The sequence below is a fragment of the Tenrec ecaudatus genome, chromosome 11, assembly GCF_050624435.1.
Source record: "Tenrec ecaudatus isolate mTenEca1 chromosome 11, mTenEca1.hap1, whole genome shotgun sequence".
NCBI lineage: Eukaryota > Metazoa > Chordata > Mammalia > Afrosoricida > Tenrecidae > Tenrec > Tenrec ecaudatus.
The window spans coordinates 84487633-84503917 of NC_134540.1; the positions used below are offsets into that span (position 1 = coordinate 84487633).

Here is a 16285-nt window from a genome sequence, read left to right on the forward strand (position 1 = left end):
AAAGCTCATTGCCAGACCTGAGTTACAAGGCACCTCTGGGCAGGTTTAAGCGTCCATGTCTCCTTCTGGCTGGTAGCTGAGCCTGTGTGGCTGTTTGTAAGCCCAGGGGCTTGCTACTGGTTTGCTGGGACTGCTGAGCTCAAAGGGCCGGCAACGGAACAGCTTACAATAACAGCGTTATTCTTTCACACTTTGTGGAGGCTGGAAGTTCAAAATCAAGGCATCAACCAGGTTGGGTCCTTCTGTAGGCTCTGAGGGAGACGCTGCGTTCCTGCAATCCTGGGCGTTCCTTGGCTTGTGGGTGCACCCTTCTGATCGCTGCTCCCATCGCGTGCCAGTCTTCCCTCTGCACCTGTGTCTCCGTGTTCCTTCGCTATTTGTAACGACACCAGTCTGATGAGGCCCACCCTATGCCAGTAGGACTTTGTACAAGAACATGACTCTTCTTAACATCTGCCAAGATGCTCTCACCCAGCAAGGTCACCGTCCCGGTTGCTGGGGGTTGGGACTTCAGCAGTCTTCTTGGGGGACACAATTCCGTGGATAGCAAACCACCTGGGAGACATGGGAAGGAGTACTAAGCTGAGCGTGCTGCATTGCTCAGACGCGAGGGGCTTGGGGAGCCAGGAGGCAGGGTCTCGGGTCAGCTTCTCAGTGTGGATCATCGGAGCAGAGGCCATTCCTAGGAAAAGAAATCCAGAGATCATACGAGATTCTATAATGCTAGTGGTCAGACACCGTGTACTTTGAAGGAGTACCCGTGTTCCTTGTCTCCCTGTCACCAGACCAGACTCTTCAGTCACCAGCAGCCATCAAGGCCTAGTGGTGACAGACATCCTGGTCATGTGCCTTAAATTTCCCCCTCAGAGTGGCCTGGATAGTGTAGGGATGGCCGGGACCTTGTCGTGGTGAGTGGAGGTGACGAACAGAGTGCTCTGTCCCCTTCTCTGACCATCCTCAATGTCCATTACTGACTGTGGCTTGTTCACGAGGGCCTCTCGCCCCTCATCCCTCTCCCTCTGCCTGGCCATTCCCACCTTATCTCCCCCCCCCGCCAGAAATGGGAAGCCCAGTGAAAGATGTGTGTGAGACCTGGTAGAAGGCTTTCAGCAAACTCTCCCCATCTGTGTACCGAGCCCCCTGCTCTCTGTCCCCGCCCCGTGGGCCGTTGCAGGCAGACGGCTCCAGAAAGCTTCCCCGTCAAAATCTGCAGATGTCCTCGCAGCCTCTGTGGGTGGTGTCCTTTGCCGTTGTGCACTGCGCCATTCATGCTTGGCCACGGCTGTTAGAAAGAGCAGACCAATTTTCAGGCGCTGCCGATGTCCCTTTTAAATGCTAGCACAGGCGGGAGAGAGAGTACAGAGAGCTGGAAATAGAATGTGACAATTATTTAATGAATCCTCCCTCCCCCCTCCTTCTCCCCCTTTTTCACGTAGCTCAACGACTCCGCCAAGCAGCTTATTGAGATGGACAAGACGTGCTTAGGGGCTGCGTCTGGCTGCGATGCCACCTTGCCCTCTGACCCCAGCGCCACCGCGGCCACTCTGGCCCCAAGGTCCACTTTAAGCAGCACAGGAGCGGTCAGTGCCTTTCAGCGGCGTATTGATGGCAAGAAGAATGCCAAGAAACGCCATTCCTTCACTGCGCTCAGTGTGACGCACAAATCCTCCCAGGCCGTGAGCAATAGGCATTCCATGGAAATTAGCGCTCCCGTGCTGATCAGCTCCAGCGACCCCCGGGCTGCGGCCAGAATCGGAGAGGTGGCTCACCTGTCATCCAGCGCTCCAGCCCAGGTAACTGCCGCCTTGTGGTGCCCGCCGGGGGGCGTCGCAGGGGTAGCTGCCCACCCCCTCCCAGTCTGGTTCTCTGGGGTCTTCACACAGTACCTTTCCTGAACTAGCATTAAGAAAGCTACCGGAGAGCTGCCTTTTCTCCTGCCCTTTAAATGCGATCTCCTTCTTGCTGCCTGGCATTAAGGCCACCCCCCATTTCCTCCCCACCCCCCATTGGCTCCCCACTGTGCTTTGGTGGAAGTGTCTCCTCATCACTGCCCAGACTCAACATGCAACCAGGAAGCTTCGTTGCAAGGTATCTATCCCCCAATGTCTCAAACACTCACGTGCTTGGCTCTTCACTAAAAGGTTGGTGGTTCGAAGCCACCCAGGGGTGCCTCTCGAGGCAGGCCTGGCTATGTGCTTCTGAAAGGCCACAGCTTCGGACACACCAGGAGGTTGAGCTCTGCTCTGTAGATGATGGGGTCAGCGTGCGTCAGGATCAGCCAGGCTGGACAGCGCCAGTCTGCTTGGCTTCAGTGCTCTCCCTAATGCTTCTGAGGAAGACGCAGGTGTTGTGGGGGCAGATTTCCAGTGGCTGATCCGCAGATGTTGCGTTTGAGTAACGTTGAGTCCACGTATGAGGGAGCGATGTCAGTGTGCAAGTCGTCCTTGTGACCATCACCCAGGAAGCATTGCTGTGAGGGGCTCATGGGTATGTTGTCCACGCTGCCTTCCCTCTGAACAAACATGGAAAGGCGGGAGCGGTCCCCTTGCTGGAAACCTGCAGTGACATTGCTTGCCCAAATGCCTTCTCCTCCTGGGACGTGGCCCTGCATCTGCTTTTCATAGTGATGGGGGGGGGTCTTTGTGAGGACATTGGTGTCGTTAAAGCAAGGTAGCATTTCATGATCAGCACGGAATGATCAGAGTTATGGAAAATCTGTCACAAGGGTATGGAAAGGACAGAAGATGTTGACGAAGAGAGAAACCGAGGCCCCAGAAGTAGGGTGGGTCCTAGAGGGTCCCCAGAAAAGGCCCCACTGGATGATGGGTGATCAGCCCTGGGACCAGACCCCCTCTGCCGTTCGTCCTTTCCCAACACAGCCCTGGGAAGCAGGTAAAAGGCGGCTCCTCTGGGGGTGGCCGTCCCTCCTCATCGTCGTCCAGTGCCGCGACATCCAGGCTCAGTGTGGCGGCTCCCATGGCCTTTCCCTGCAGGCGCCATCCTTTGTTACCAGGTGTCTCCTCCATCAGCCGCCCTGCACCACCACCCTCACTCCCCCAGTGCTTCCAGATCCAGCTTGGTCAGGCACAAAAAGCTGGCTGAGCATACCAATAAGCAGACCAAAGAGCCACCTTGGAAAAACTATGATGAACTCTGCTTTGTAGAAAGAATGATATATATGTGTACAACTATCCTCCTATGTGTGTACACACATATATATATAGTCTCTCTCCATATATATATATATATACATACATACATACCCATACCCATATACAGGGTTCCTGAAAAATGATAGTTTAGGTCTAGCTAAACTATGGTCATGTCAGCCATAAAATGCCACCCCTACACCTACACACACACACACAGGAACCCTGGTTCTAAGCAGAGACTGAGGAAGCAATTTGGAAGAGCTGTTTTGTGTCCTGGGCTCACTGCAGCTACGTGGATGTGGCATGTCCTCTGGGACTGTGGCCTGTGTGTGCTTTCTGTCCCCACCTGACTCCTTCCACCCCCCTGGCCCTTCACACGGTCTTGAATAATGACAGGAGTGGTGTTTTGCCTTAGGTATAATCCTCCCTTGCATCCTGAGATCGACGTTTTGAATCTTCAAAAAACCCACCCACCTGTTCTTGGGCTGCACATTTCAAACCATGGTTGAGCGCACACTGATTTGAAGTTCCCAGGAGAGCACCCCGACTCAGTAGTGTCCTAGGCTGGCCCCGCGTCCCAGCCAGCTTGCACAGTCTGCTCTGGCCCAAAGGGGAGAATACAAGTGACTCCGGGGACCTACCACACTACCCCGTTGCAGTAGACTGCAGTCTGTTCTTCGGTGTCCCGTGCAGTCCATTGTTAGGCAGCGTGGAGATGCTGAGTGCAGAGCAGACACGAAATACACCTGGCACAGCGACCCAAAGAGCATAGGGGGGTCGGCTGTGCTTATTGTCAGCAGCTGCAGGGAGGTGATGGATTGCAGACCAGAGGCTCTTGGTTTTCCTACTTTATAATCTGGGCAGCTGTTGGCTTCTTCAGGTCTAATGAGTGATTGCTCCCCGCAGGTAGGAGATTTAGAGGTCGGGGTGTCAACCCTAGACTATGCCGGCGACTCTCCATCTTGCAGTGGGTGGAGAGGGAAGACCGTGGGAAGAAGGTCAGAGACAGTCACGAATGCATGGAAAGTGGCCAGAGACCTTCAGGCCACCTTGAGCCAAGGCCAGCCCCTGCCGGGTGACATGAATAGTTCCAAGTGTCAATGTTTCTGGCCCTTGTGGACCGACACAAGTTCACTTCGGCGTTGATGAGGCTGCGTGCACTGTGGGGAAGGGAGAAAGCTGTCCAGCCAGCAGGACCCATCAGGATTTGGCCAAGTTGTTCCTGCCTTCCTCCTGGTACCGCCGAGGCCGCCCTCACTCCCAACAACCAGGAGGACAGGAGGAAAGGAGGGGGCAGACTGTACTCTTACCAATCAGTCAGAGGGGGCGCTGGAGGCCAGTGTTCACACACACACACACACACACCGTTCTCTGGTCCATACTTCATGGAGACTAAGTTTAAGGCCCATCCTCCCTTCAGGTGCCCATGGGGTTCTGGAAGAGGGGGAAAGGTAGGGCCTCTGAGCAGTGAGAGGTGGTATTGTGGGTTAGGCTTTGGGCTGTTCACCACAGGTTGGTGGCTCTCACCCACCAGCCATTCCTTGGAAGAAAGATGAGGTTGTCTGCTCCCGTACATATCGACAGTCTCAGTAATCCCAGATGGACTTGCATCATTGGGTGTGCAGACAAGAACAGACTCACTGGCGGTGGGTGTGGACATTCGCAGGAGCCTTGGGTGGTGCAGCGGGTTAATCATTGGGTTGCTAATGGAAAAGTCAGTAGTTCGAACCACCAGCCACTCAACAGGCAAAGATGAGACCTCCTGCTCCTGTAGAGATCCCCTGCCCTTGAAGAGCCTATGGGGCAGTTCTACTCTGTCCTGCATAGGACAAAGCTTATGGGGCAGTTCTACTCTGACCTGCATAGGCAAGCTTGAGAATGGGCTCCAGGGCAATAGAGAGAGAGACATGGAAACAGTCTGCTTTTTGTCCCTCCATCTCTCCTTGACTCAGGGCAGGGGGAGGGGGTGGCTTTCTTTCCTTCACCTGTCCCCCCCAGCTCCTGCCTCATAGTGGATTTGCTAGCACCAGAGAAGAGACCCTTTCCTGGGCTCTGCAATCTTGTCTATACAGATAGTCACCAGACTGCAGACAGTTTTCTTAATAACCCACCTCGTTCCACAAGGACTGGAGAACTGAGGTGCGGAAAGAATGTATAATCCATTTGTCACCAGTCAGACTGGTGAGCCAAGGCAACTTCTGGGGTTGGGCGAGCTGAACTTGAGCTTCATAGACATCCCCCTGGGGAAAAATAAAAATGCATCCCTGCTGCGTGCATCAGAGTCCTACACATGAGCCGAGCCTGGCTAGCATTGAGTAAATGGCTCTGTGCTTAAAGAAGGGAGCCGTGTTGATGCTTTGGGTTAAGCATCAGGCTGCCAACTACAAGGCTGATGATTCGAACCCACCAACCACTCTATGACAGGCAGACGAGGCAGCCTGCTTCCAGAAAGATTCCAGCCTCAGGAACTCCATGGGGCAGTTCTACTCTGTCCTGCAGGGTCCGTATGGGTCAGTATTAGCTCAATGGCCTTGGGTAGGTTTGGGTCGTTGCAGAACAGGGAAGCCGAACTGACCCCACTGTGCCTGTGCCCACACATTTCACTCAGAGGACACTGTAGCAGACAGTCCACCCCCCACCCCAGCCCACCGAGGGCTCCTTGGAGACAGTTCATGTCCATTCAGATGGTGACACTGAATTGCTCAATTCTTGGCCTCTTGAGCTGAGGAAGGGAGAGAGGTATGTGAAGTCCCCCTCCAGCTTCGTCCAACACATGTGCACACCCCCTGAGCCTCCACCCAAAGGTCATGGGCCTCGAGGAAGCAGAGGTTTTATAGGACCCGGGTCACATGTCCCCTGCAAGTTTCTTTTGGAGAGTGGACATGATTGTCATCCTAGCCAGTCACTGAACCCGCACTGAGCCTTGTCCTGTGGGAAGGCCCCAATGTTAGGCCTTCTCTGTCTTGCAAAGGCTGGCCGAGGTAGAAAAGGGTGGCCATGGCTTGGAGATGAAGCTCCAGTTGCCCAGACAAGCTGGCTTGAGGTCGAGTAAGTCCTGGGCCCTATATGCCTCCCCTCCCCGGCCTTGCTCAGCCTCCTCCTCTGGGTTGTCAGGGCAACATGACCTGTCAATCGCCCAGTTTCCTCTGTAAGATGGAAATGGCTGGACTATGCCTCCTGCACAAGAGTGGCTGAGGCCAAGGGGACCGTGTGGGGATAAGCCTGCCGGGTCCCCGCAGAGCATGGTGCTCGGCACACAGGGGCTGTTCTCCTTTCCTTTCTTGTTTAGACTGTGACCAGGCTCCGTGAAGAAGGCAGGCAGCTAAGCTTTTCCTCCGGGATCTAGATCCAGGAAAGCCCCGGGGCACTCTGAGTTCTACTCCCCTCACCTGGTGCCTGATTCCTAGGGGCCAGGACCACCACCGGGGTCCACATTGTCCTTGCCATAGCAGCCCTGGAAAAGGTGCTGAGCCTCTTGTCTCGGAGCCCCTGGTGCCCTCTCTGTTAAATGGAGTGATCTTAGTACCATCCCCCCAGACTTACTGTGAGGATGTACCTGATGTCCCCTCCGCAAGACAAGGCAGGGTCACTTCTGTCTGTGTCCATTGAAGATTGAAGGGCGGTATTCTTTCAGGGGGTGGGGCATGAATCACCAGCCCCTGAGGCTAGGGCTCTCTGTCCCTGTGCTCCCTCTGAGGGACTCTCGCTGGTGTGTGATCTCATGGGGTGCTGGAGGGTCTGAAGGGTTGTGGATGGGTAAAACGGGACAAAGAAGTGGATTTCTATTCCCATCAAGGGTTACAGTTGATGGAAACCCACAGCGGCAGGAAATCCCTGTCCCGTGGGGTCACTGTGAGTCAGAATCCATCCAAGGACAGTAAGTTTGGGGATAGAAACTGGTATCTTCGAGTGGTGCAGATTGTTCAGCCCTTGGCTACTAATTGTAAAGGTTGGTGGTTCAAGTCCACCCACCGGGCGGGCTGTCTGCTTCCAAACCTCGGTCACCGGAAGCTGTGGAGCACACGCAGCTCGCCTCAGGCACACACCGGGTCCCCACGAGGCAGAAGCAGCTCAGCAACAACTGGAGGGTGGAACCTGCCTGAATCAGAGAAGCCGGGGCTTGGTTAGCAGGAGGGAGTCATAGGACTGACACCCCTCTGGCTGGTCGAAGCTCACTGGGCTCTGGGCTTCATTGTCCATCAGTGCCAGTCTCGCTGTAGTGCCACGAGTCCCCAGCCAGGCTAGTCCCTGTCAGAGGCATCCAAGGATCTTGACTGTGGCCCACTACAATAGTGCCCAACCATGGACAACCTTCCTTGTCATCTGGAGAACTGAACCATGTCTGTAACCCTGACCCCCAGCCCCACCCCAGACAGCGCTCCCACCGCCCACCTCCACCCCTGCCCCGCAGTTTTGATCTAATGTGACTGGGGCTGGCCAGGCAAGAGGATTTGGAAACTACCCACCGGACATTCTGATGTGTAGCTTGGGTTGAGAACCACGGGACCCTCAGCTGCCCTGTGGTCACATTCCAGGCTTGACTGCCGGCCACAGTGGATCCCAATCCCTGGGTCACAGAGAGAGGGGCCAGCTCTCTTAATATACCTAGGACTGAGGGGTTTCCCAGGACAGAGGACTTTTAGTGATCAATCTGGGGCCATTGGCACTTCTGGGACATGAATCTTTCCATCCACTTCCTGTCCACCATCCAAAGGGAGCTATTTGGAAGCTTGGGGGCTGGGGTGAGGGTGGGGGAGGAGTGGATAGGACATGCCCTCCTTGTGGCAGACCCTGTGCCGGCCACTAGAGAGACAAAGACACTCAGACTTGATCACCATTCCCCAGAGGCCCAGAGCCTGGTCGACGAAGAGATACAAACAAAGGGCCAGTCAGCGTTGCTTTGGCTGTGATCGAGTGTTGGCCAGGGAGCCCTTTAAACCAGTGCAAACGCAGGGCCTGTCCCAGACCCGTGGAATGGGGAGGGAGGGGGTGTGCACGAATAGCAGCCGGGCTTCCGTTGCAGCGGTGCTGTGTAACAAACCACCTCAGAGGGGCCAGAGCCGGCCCACAGCTGGCCTCCGCATTCCCAGGTGGGGCGTGTGGGGGAGTGGTGCTCCCGTGGCAAGCGTTTCTTGTGCTGGAGTGCAGTAGGCGGCCGCCTCTGTCCACTCTTCACTGGTTAAAGCAAGGGCCACGGAAGAGCCCACTATGAGTGACACCTTGTGGAGGTGGAGCTGGTGGTGGTGGGGCTTTTGCTAGAAAACTGCCTGATGGAGCCCTCGGGAAACTTTATAGCTCCCCAGGGACCCTATAGTTCGAAGCCACCAGTCACTCCACAGAAGGGAAACTGGGCTTTCTACGCCGATAAAGAGTGACAGTCTCAGGAAGTCACAGGGACAGTTCCACCCCGTCCTGTGAGTGGGCAGCCACTCACAGCCACTTGGGCACTAGAGTGAAGAACCATTGCTTCCTGCCAGGGGTAAGTGGCTTCTTACAACTCTAGTGCTAGGAAGAACTTTTATGTGTTTATATTGATCTATTTTAATTCACAGCCATCAGACCAATCCTGACACACAGTGGCCCTATAGGACAGAGTAGAGGTACCCCTGGGTGTTCTCAAGACTTACTCTTCCCGGGAGCAGAAGGCATCCTCTTTCCTCCTGAGAGCAGCTGGTGGATTCAGTTAACGCACTTGTCGACTAACCCACAGACCGGAGCTTCCAGTCCACCCGGAGTGCCTCGGAAGAGCGCGCTGCTGGTCTCCTTTGAAAGCCCACGTCACCGAAGGCCCCCTGAGGCACAGTGTACCCTGACTCTCATCTCGCCACCAGGAGTCAGCTCCACTCAACCCATGGTCATTGGGTGTTTGGTTTGAGTTTGGTTTGAAGCAGGGAACTGACCGGAACATTACTGATGTTGAGCGTGAGGGCCGCCCTCCGGGCAGGTGAGGGGACCGGTTGCCTCTGCCTGGGGTGCTCCAGCTCCTCTCTGGCAATACCGGGGGTGGGGGGCAGGCAGCAAGGAGACTTTGGAGCTGCAGCCCTGGGCAATGAGCCATGGAAGAAGAGATGCAGAAAGGGGGTTGAGACTCCACTCTGGCTTATCGGGTCCCAGAGCTGGTCCCCAAGGTCCTTCTCTTTAGTTCTGGAATGCTCTCACGTTCTCACGTGGGAGGCATGCAGCCCTTTGCCATGCGACCTTGACCTCTCCTCTGCTGTGGACATCGTCCGAACAAATGAGTCCATCTTCCTCCTCCTGGACTTCCCGGCAGTAGGAGGCAAAGCCCCTTCCTAGTTCAGAACACTCTTTGGTTCTGTGGCCCACTCTTCCCGTCGACAGCCTTTTATCATTCCTCTTACCTCCTCTCACTTCCCCTCACAGCCTGATTGATGCTCCCCTGGGCTACTTCCTGGGCCCTCTTATTTTTCCATCTTACACACGCTCACATATCCATTCCCATAACTCCGACTGGACTCCCTGGTGTCCAGACCCTGGCCTCTAATGCCTTTCCTTAGTGCGTGGATTCTTGGTTTCCAACCACCTGGTATCTCTACCTGGAGAGGTGCCTCGATTTCGAAATAGTCCGGAAGAGAAGGAGTCTGCCTCCTTCCATCTCCCTCTTCTTGATTCCATCTGTAGCTCAATGAAGGGCATGACCCTCCCCCCTCAAGTCCCCCAGGTGAAGTCATCCCGATAAGAAACTATCTGGAGGGTTTAAAAGGGGAGGATGCCTGAGTGGCCTTGCCCACTTATCCTCTGATGACCTCCCCCCCTACCCCGAAACCAGACATGTGAGTGCTCCTTCATTATTCACGAGCAACGGAGCTGACCCGAGGACCTCTCCAAACAGGCCAGGAATAATTCATAAGGGTGCCCCTGTGAGCAGGATGGGCCATCTGAGGCTCAGCCTGGCCACACACCGCTGGGAGTCCCTGAGCTGGACATATCACAGCTGGGTCCTCCTCGTCAGCCCATTGCCGGGGATCTGGGGCCCGTAGGGAGCGCGTCAGGAAAGGGGGAGCGCCATCTTGGTGAGGCATGCTGCCTGGCTTTGCAGGGGCCATGTTGATGTATGTGGAAGAGTATTAGTACATAAGGCTGCTGAAATGGGCCACCGTGACCCCCGAGATGAGCACTCATGTACTTTGAGCTCCACCTGGGTACCAGGCTGCAGAAGTAACTGAGGTCTACTTTCTGCTCGCAAAGAGATCAGTCCACTGCCAGAGACAGCCGTGGAAGCAAATAACGAAGTCAGTAAGCAACAGAAAAAGGGATTCTGTCAAAAGTCCTGCAGGTACCAAGACCAAGGAGACACTCGTTTGGTTGCTGAAAAGGTGGCAGAGTCATGAATGTTGCCGAGGGAGGGGGAGCGTGTCACGGGTCACAGCAAGTGAGCAGGGCCGGTCCCCATTGGGAACTGCGGAGAGCACGGTGGCTGGGCTGAGGGGCAGCAGGAAGCCCAGAGGGCAGACAGGAGAGGCAACCAGCCTGGACAAGGGATATATGGACGTGTGCAGCCTTGGCGAGGGATATGCTGATTTAAACCTTGCAGGGGAAGTGGGGGCAGGCATCAGATCTGGGCTGAGAAATGGCTTTGCAAACCAAGCTAAGAAGCAGAGTTTCTTCTGCGGCAGAAGCATTTATAACAAGATGGGGCTTCGTACAGATAGATTCTAGAGCGAGCCTGGTGGTCAGCAGTTAGGAATCAGTAGTTTCAGTGTTGAGAGAGGCGAGGGAAGCCGGAATCCAAGTGGAGTGAGGCCGATGGAGAGGGGTCACCTGGATAGGGCTGGCCTGTTCGCGTCTGCCTAGGATCCATGTAGGCCTTCACATTTCCACCAGCTGTCCTGGGACCATGTCATGGTGTGGCTCATGAAATGAGAGGAGCTAGAACTAGTGTCGTTTCTAGGTGGAGGTAGGTAATCACCCTGGAGACAAGAGTAGCACCCTCTTCCTTTTGAAGGCTACAGGTGCCAGGAAAATTATTAGACGAAGGAGACTGGCCCTGGCCCCCTAGTCGCCACAAAGGCAGGTCACTCATGAGAGTTGCCCGGGCACACTTGACGTATGGTGAGTACCTCATAAGGCCTTCACTGGGTCAAACCAGGCAGGAGCCCAGGTGTCCTAGGGGTTACGTGTTGGACTGTGAATGGCAAGGTAAGAAATTTAAAACTAGTCACCACTCTGAAGGAGAAAGATGGGCTTTCTACTCCCATAAACAGCGATAGTGCTGGAAACTCACAGGGACGCGACTACCCTGTCCTCTCGAGTCACTGTGAGTTGGCGTCAACTCAATGCCAGTGAGTTTGGCTAGTTGATGTTCGGGTTTGGGTGTATGTGCGTGCGTGTTAAATCACAATGGGATTGTAGATTGATTTGTGACAGAAACTGACCTAAGCCAGCCTGACTCAACACTGGCGGCAACATTTTAGAGTTAAAACACAGGTACCACTTGCATGTCCTATATGAGAGAATGGAGTAGGGGGACCAGATGACCCACAAATATCAAAGTACATCTTACTTGGACCTTTATAAAAAACGTTCCCTGACCCCTCGTTACAACATTTCTATCCACAGTGGCAGAGGCAGGACACTCGGCCACTCATGCAACGGGGGTTCTTACGGAGATGACAGATATCGCTGCTTATTTCTCCTTGGCCAAAACAAGTCGTATCCCCACCCCCACCCTCCAGCAACTTGAAAGGGAATGGGGTCCAACACGTGCCCGTGAGGAAAACTAGAATTTTGGTAAAGAGCCCTACTGATTCCACCTTCCTACTGGAATTCTTACTGGAATGTGCGCTTAAGTCATTTAACTGTTAAGGCAGAGACCAAGGAAACACTGAAATATTTGAGAGGGCTGTCTGCTAGATGACGGACTACCAAGGAACAACTGACACCTTTAAAAAATGAAATCAGTCTTGAAAAAAGTTGGCTTGAATTTGAACCTGGGTCTCTGGCTCTGGGAGGCAAGAACTCTATCTGTTTTCCTATACAAGCATTGTGCTCCATACAAGTAGTAAGAGAAGAAATAGAATGTGCCTGGCATACTTTACCACGACTAGCTTGTGCACAGCTACCCCTTGCCCATCGTCAGAGGCACGCGAGGGGCTGCGATGCTACAGGGTTTCAGTGGAGCTTCCGACTAAGATGGACTAAGACAGAGTGCCTCGCAATCAACTTCCAAGAAATCTGTGGATCACAACGGCATGCTCGGCCACTTCTCATGAGGATGACACACTGTGCGTGGGGTCACTGGAGTCAGGCGCTGACTGGACACTAGTTGCCACTACCCCGTTTTGGAAGGGGACTCCGTCCGGCTGGGCTCTGGAGCCATGCATATGAAGTGACACCGTCGCATGCATGCATCTTCGCTCCCTGTCCAGCTGAGAACAAGCCTGCTCTTCCTCCAAGACAACATTGTATGCCTCAACTTCAAAGAGCACAATGGTTTACAAATCAGCCTCTAATAAACAAACAAAGGCCCTTGAGATTAGGAAAATGCCCTTTAGAATCAACGAAAGGCGAAGTGTTTGATATTCAGTTGGGAGAACATCAAAAGAGAAAATTTTCTCAAATGGCTTCCCTGTGTTGGAGATGTAAACTAGAAGCTGTCCGCTTAGAGTCTCTCGGGGCATCTTTAAAATTCATCACCAGCCAGAGGAGGTGGCCCCTGCTTTCCTTTCTAAGTGCAGCTCTTTCTGTTTACGGTGTCTTATCTCTGTCACAGGATGGATGCGCTAAGCTGGAGGAAGTACGGGTGGGGAAAGCTGAAGCTACTGAAATATGACTTCATTTCTCCAGGCCCTGGCAGTTTAGAGACTCATTTAGTCAGCTGCTTATCAGCTCTGAGGCCCCCTGGGTCCGGTACTAAAGCCCGCGGCTCCGTCGAGGACAGCACTCACCTGTAAAGGACAGGCTGCGCACCCGGTCTTAGTTTTAGCATTTTCAGGAAGTTATAAATTTAATGACATGCTTTTTAAAGGATTCACGCACACATGTGCACACACACACACACACACACGGTATCTCAAAACGTTTGTGGAAGAATTCCATCATATTTTCATTCTCTTTCCATGAACTTGTCGAAGCTCCCATATAGATAGACAAACAGACCCTTAGAGAAAAACATCAACTGAGCCATGATAGTTTTGCAAAGGACTCCATTGTGTGGCTCTTGTGCAAAGAAAACTTCCTTCCGAAAATCTGGAAAGAGCTGCATCTCCATGGCTCACCAACCGGCTGTCTTTCAGGTGTGAACGGAGAACGCCTGGGTTGTGTGTGGCTCTACTTCCCATGACCATCAACAGCATCAGGTTTCAACTGCCCTGTTACAGCTGCTGTTTTGAGATGGGAACTGGGTCTGCTGGTGTCTGCTCACAGGCTGAGCAAGGGAGGAAGGAGTCAGGGAAGGTCTCGGGTGTTCCATTGACCTTTGGCGAGTCCCCCAGAGCTGTAGGTGGGCGTCTGCTGGCTCCAAAAGAATGAGATGAACTGGTCATTCCCTCATCCCACCTCTTGATCAAGTTTTAGTGATACATCCTTGGTGGATACAAGGAGGTGTTCATAACGGACACTAACCTCAAGGATCCCTGTGGACCACCAGGAGATGCGAACATAAATCCCATTGAAGGTAGAAAGTAGCTAGCGCCCTCAAAACAGCACAAAGGGTCAGGAGAGCTCTGAGGGCAGAGGGTGCCTTGCAGCTATAGGGCGACAAGCACCGGTGTTGAGAGTCGCTGAAATCTTCTTTCTTTGCCATCGTCCTGTCTCCTGGGGGCTTTGGTATAAAGACCCGAGCTGTTTCTAGACAGGAGGATGACAAAATTAAGAACCTTCCTATTCTTCACTATAAAGCACCGATGTAGGTAATAAAAAGAGACATAATACACGGAAAGACAACCCTGTTCAGGACTGGAAGACTTCTTAATATTAAGATATCAACATTACCCAGAGTGATCTTCAGATTCAACATAATCCCTATCAAAATTCCAACAGCCTTTATTGCAGAAATGGAGAAGCTGATCCTCAAATTTATATACATCAAAAACGTTCTAAGAACCTGGCATCAGGGTGAGAGAAAGGCCTACTGATAGCTTTAATGTGCAATCGTGCTTGCTAATGGTGAGGAGGACTTGAAGCACTGGCTGGTGGAGATCAAACACTACAGCCTTCAGTCTGGATTACAACTCAGTATGCTGTGTGGGGAAAAAATCCTCATCGTTGAACTAATAGACAACCTCATGATAAATGGAGAAAAGTTTGAAATGGTCAAGGATTGTCCTTGAAACCACCATCAAGCGTTATGGAAGCAGCCATCAAGAAATTAAACAAGATATTGCATTGGGAAAACCTACTGCACAAATCTGCATAAAGTGTTGAAGAACAAAGGTATCATTTGAGAACTAAGTTGCGCCTGACCGAAGCCATGGTATTTTCAATCCTCTCAGATGCAAGTGAACGCTGCAATGAAATCAGGAAGAACAAAGAATAATGAACACATTTGAATAGGTGATGGTGAAGAACATTTAATAGACCCTGGACTGCTAGGTGAATAAACACAACTCTCTGGGAAACTTTGCCCAGGATGCCCCTTCGCTTGTCTCATTTAAACGTTGGATACGTTATCCTGAGAGGCTAGTCCCTGGGAAAAGGACTTATTCTTGGTAAAGTAGAGGATCAAAATTTTAAAAAGAGGAAGATCCTCAGTGAAATGGACTGGCACAGTGGCTGCACTGATGGATTCAAACATAACAACTGTGAGATGGCAGGGCTGGGAAGTGTTTCATTCTGCTGTAGAGAGCACTGCTGTGCTATGCTGACTTGACAGCACTGAACAATGACAAGTCACCAAAAGGATCTTGACAACAAACTAAGAATGTATACAATTCCTGGTTTCAAAGCTCACTGTAAAACCCCGGTGACAGAAAGGGTGCGGTGCTGGCTTAGAACGAATGGACTGTGTGCTCCCATTAAGAACGCCGCCTCAGAACCCCATACAGCGTTGCTAGGAGTCTGAATCCACTCAGTGGCAGTGGGTTGGGCTTGGGACTTTTGGTCCAACTAATTTTTGACAAGGGCACCAAGATTAGTCTATAAGGGAAGAGTATTTTCTTCAATAAATGATGCTGAGATAACTAGATGTCAACATGTAAACATACTTCACATATATATCAAAATTGACTCAAAAGTAAATATTGCCCTAAGTTTAAGAACTGGCACCATAAAATTCATAAAAGAAAACACAAATGTTTGGTTTAGTTAATGAATTCTTAAAGGTGACCCCAAAATCATGAGCAGCAAAAGACAAAATAGATACATTATATCACACCAAAGTAAGCTTTTATGTGGGAAACGACTTTATCAAAGAAAGCGGAGAGACAATTTATAGAATAGGAGAAGATAGTTGGGAGCCGTATATCTGATATTCTAAAACATGCAAAGAACTCCCACAACTCCACAGCAACAAAGAAGCAAACGACCCAACTTAAACTGGACAAAGATCTTGAAAAGATATTTCACCAAAGAAGATTTCCAAATGGCCAACAGGCGCCCGGAAGTGCTCACCGTGATTAATCAAATGGGAAATGCAACTCAAATTCCAAAGAGGAGCCACGTCACACCCACCAGGGTGGCTACGATCAACACACTGGACGCTGGCAAGGACGGGCAAGCGGAGGGAAGGCGCGGGCACAGGCTGTGGCGTAGTTCGAGGAGGCACCTTGAGAACCTTACGCTGATCAACGAAGTCGGACATAAGTCAAACTTGCTCTATGAAATACCTGGATTAGACAAATGCACAGGGCTGAGGGTCCATGAGCAGGTGGTGGGAGGAGGGAGTAAGCGTCATTGCCAGGGTACTGACTCTCTGGGTAAGGAGATGCCTTCCGGTAATGGATCGAGGTGTCCAAAGCGCAAGATAACAAGTAAAGAACCTTTCTAATCTCACCCTGCAAGGCCTTTCTACCTCCCAGAGCAACCCCGCTCCCCTGCCTTCTGTCTGGGCTGGGCTCAGGGCTCCTCCTCCTCACCCCCCCTTCCCCCCCAGCATCGTTCTGGACGGAGAGCCGGTGGATAGGACTCCCAGCTGCCCTCCCTGACCGTCCATCTACCACGAGTTCAGAAAGCCAGTG

General features: G+C 52.4%; 1 protein-coding gene across 5 annotated transcripts in view; it reads left to right on the forward strand.

Annotated features, from left to right (window-relative positions):
* SH3RF3 (SH3 domain containing ring finger 3) overlaps positions 1-16285 on the forward strand; it is a 508325-nt gene that overhangs the window by 372376 nt on the left and 119664 nt on the right. For 3 of the 5 annotated variants that reach the window (XM_075563366.1, XM_075563364.1, XM_075563365.1), the window contains one exon: positions 1437-1793. The exons of the other annotated variants lie outside the window; for them this stretch is intronic. In XM_075563366.1, coding sequence (XP_075419481.1) covers positions 1437-1793 — 357 coding nt within the window. The remainder of the gene's footprint in view (positions 1-1436; positions 1794-16285) is intronic. 5 annotated transcript variants of the gene reach the window in all.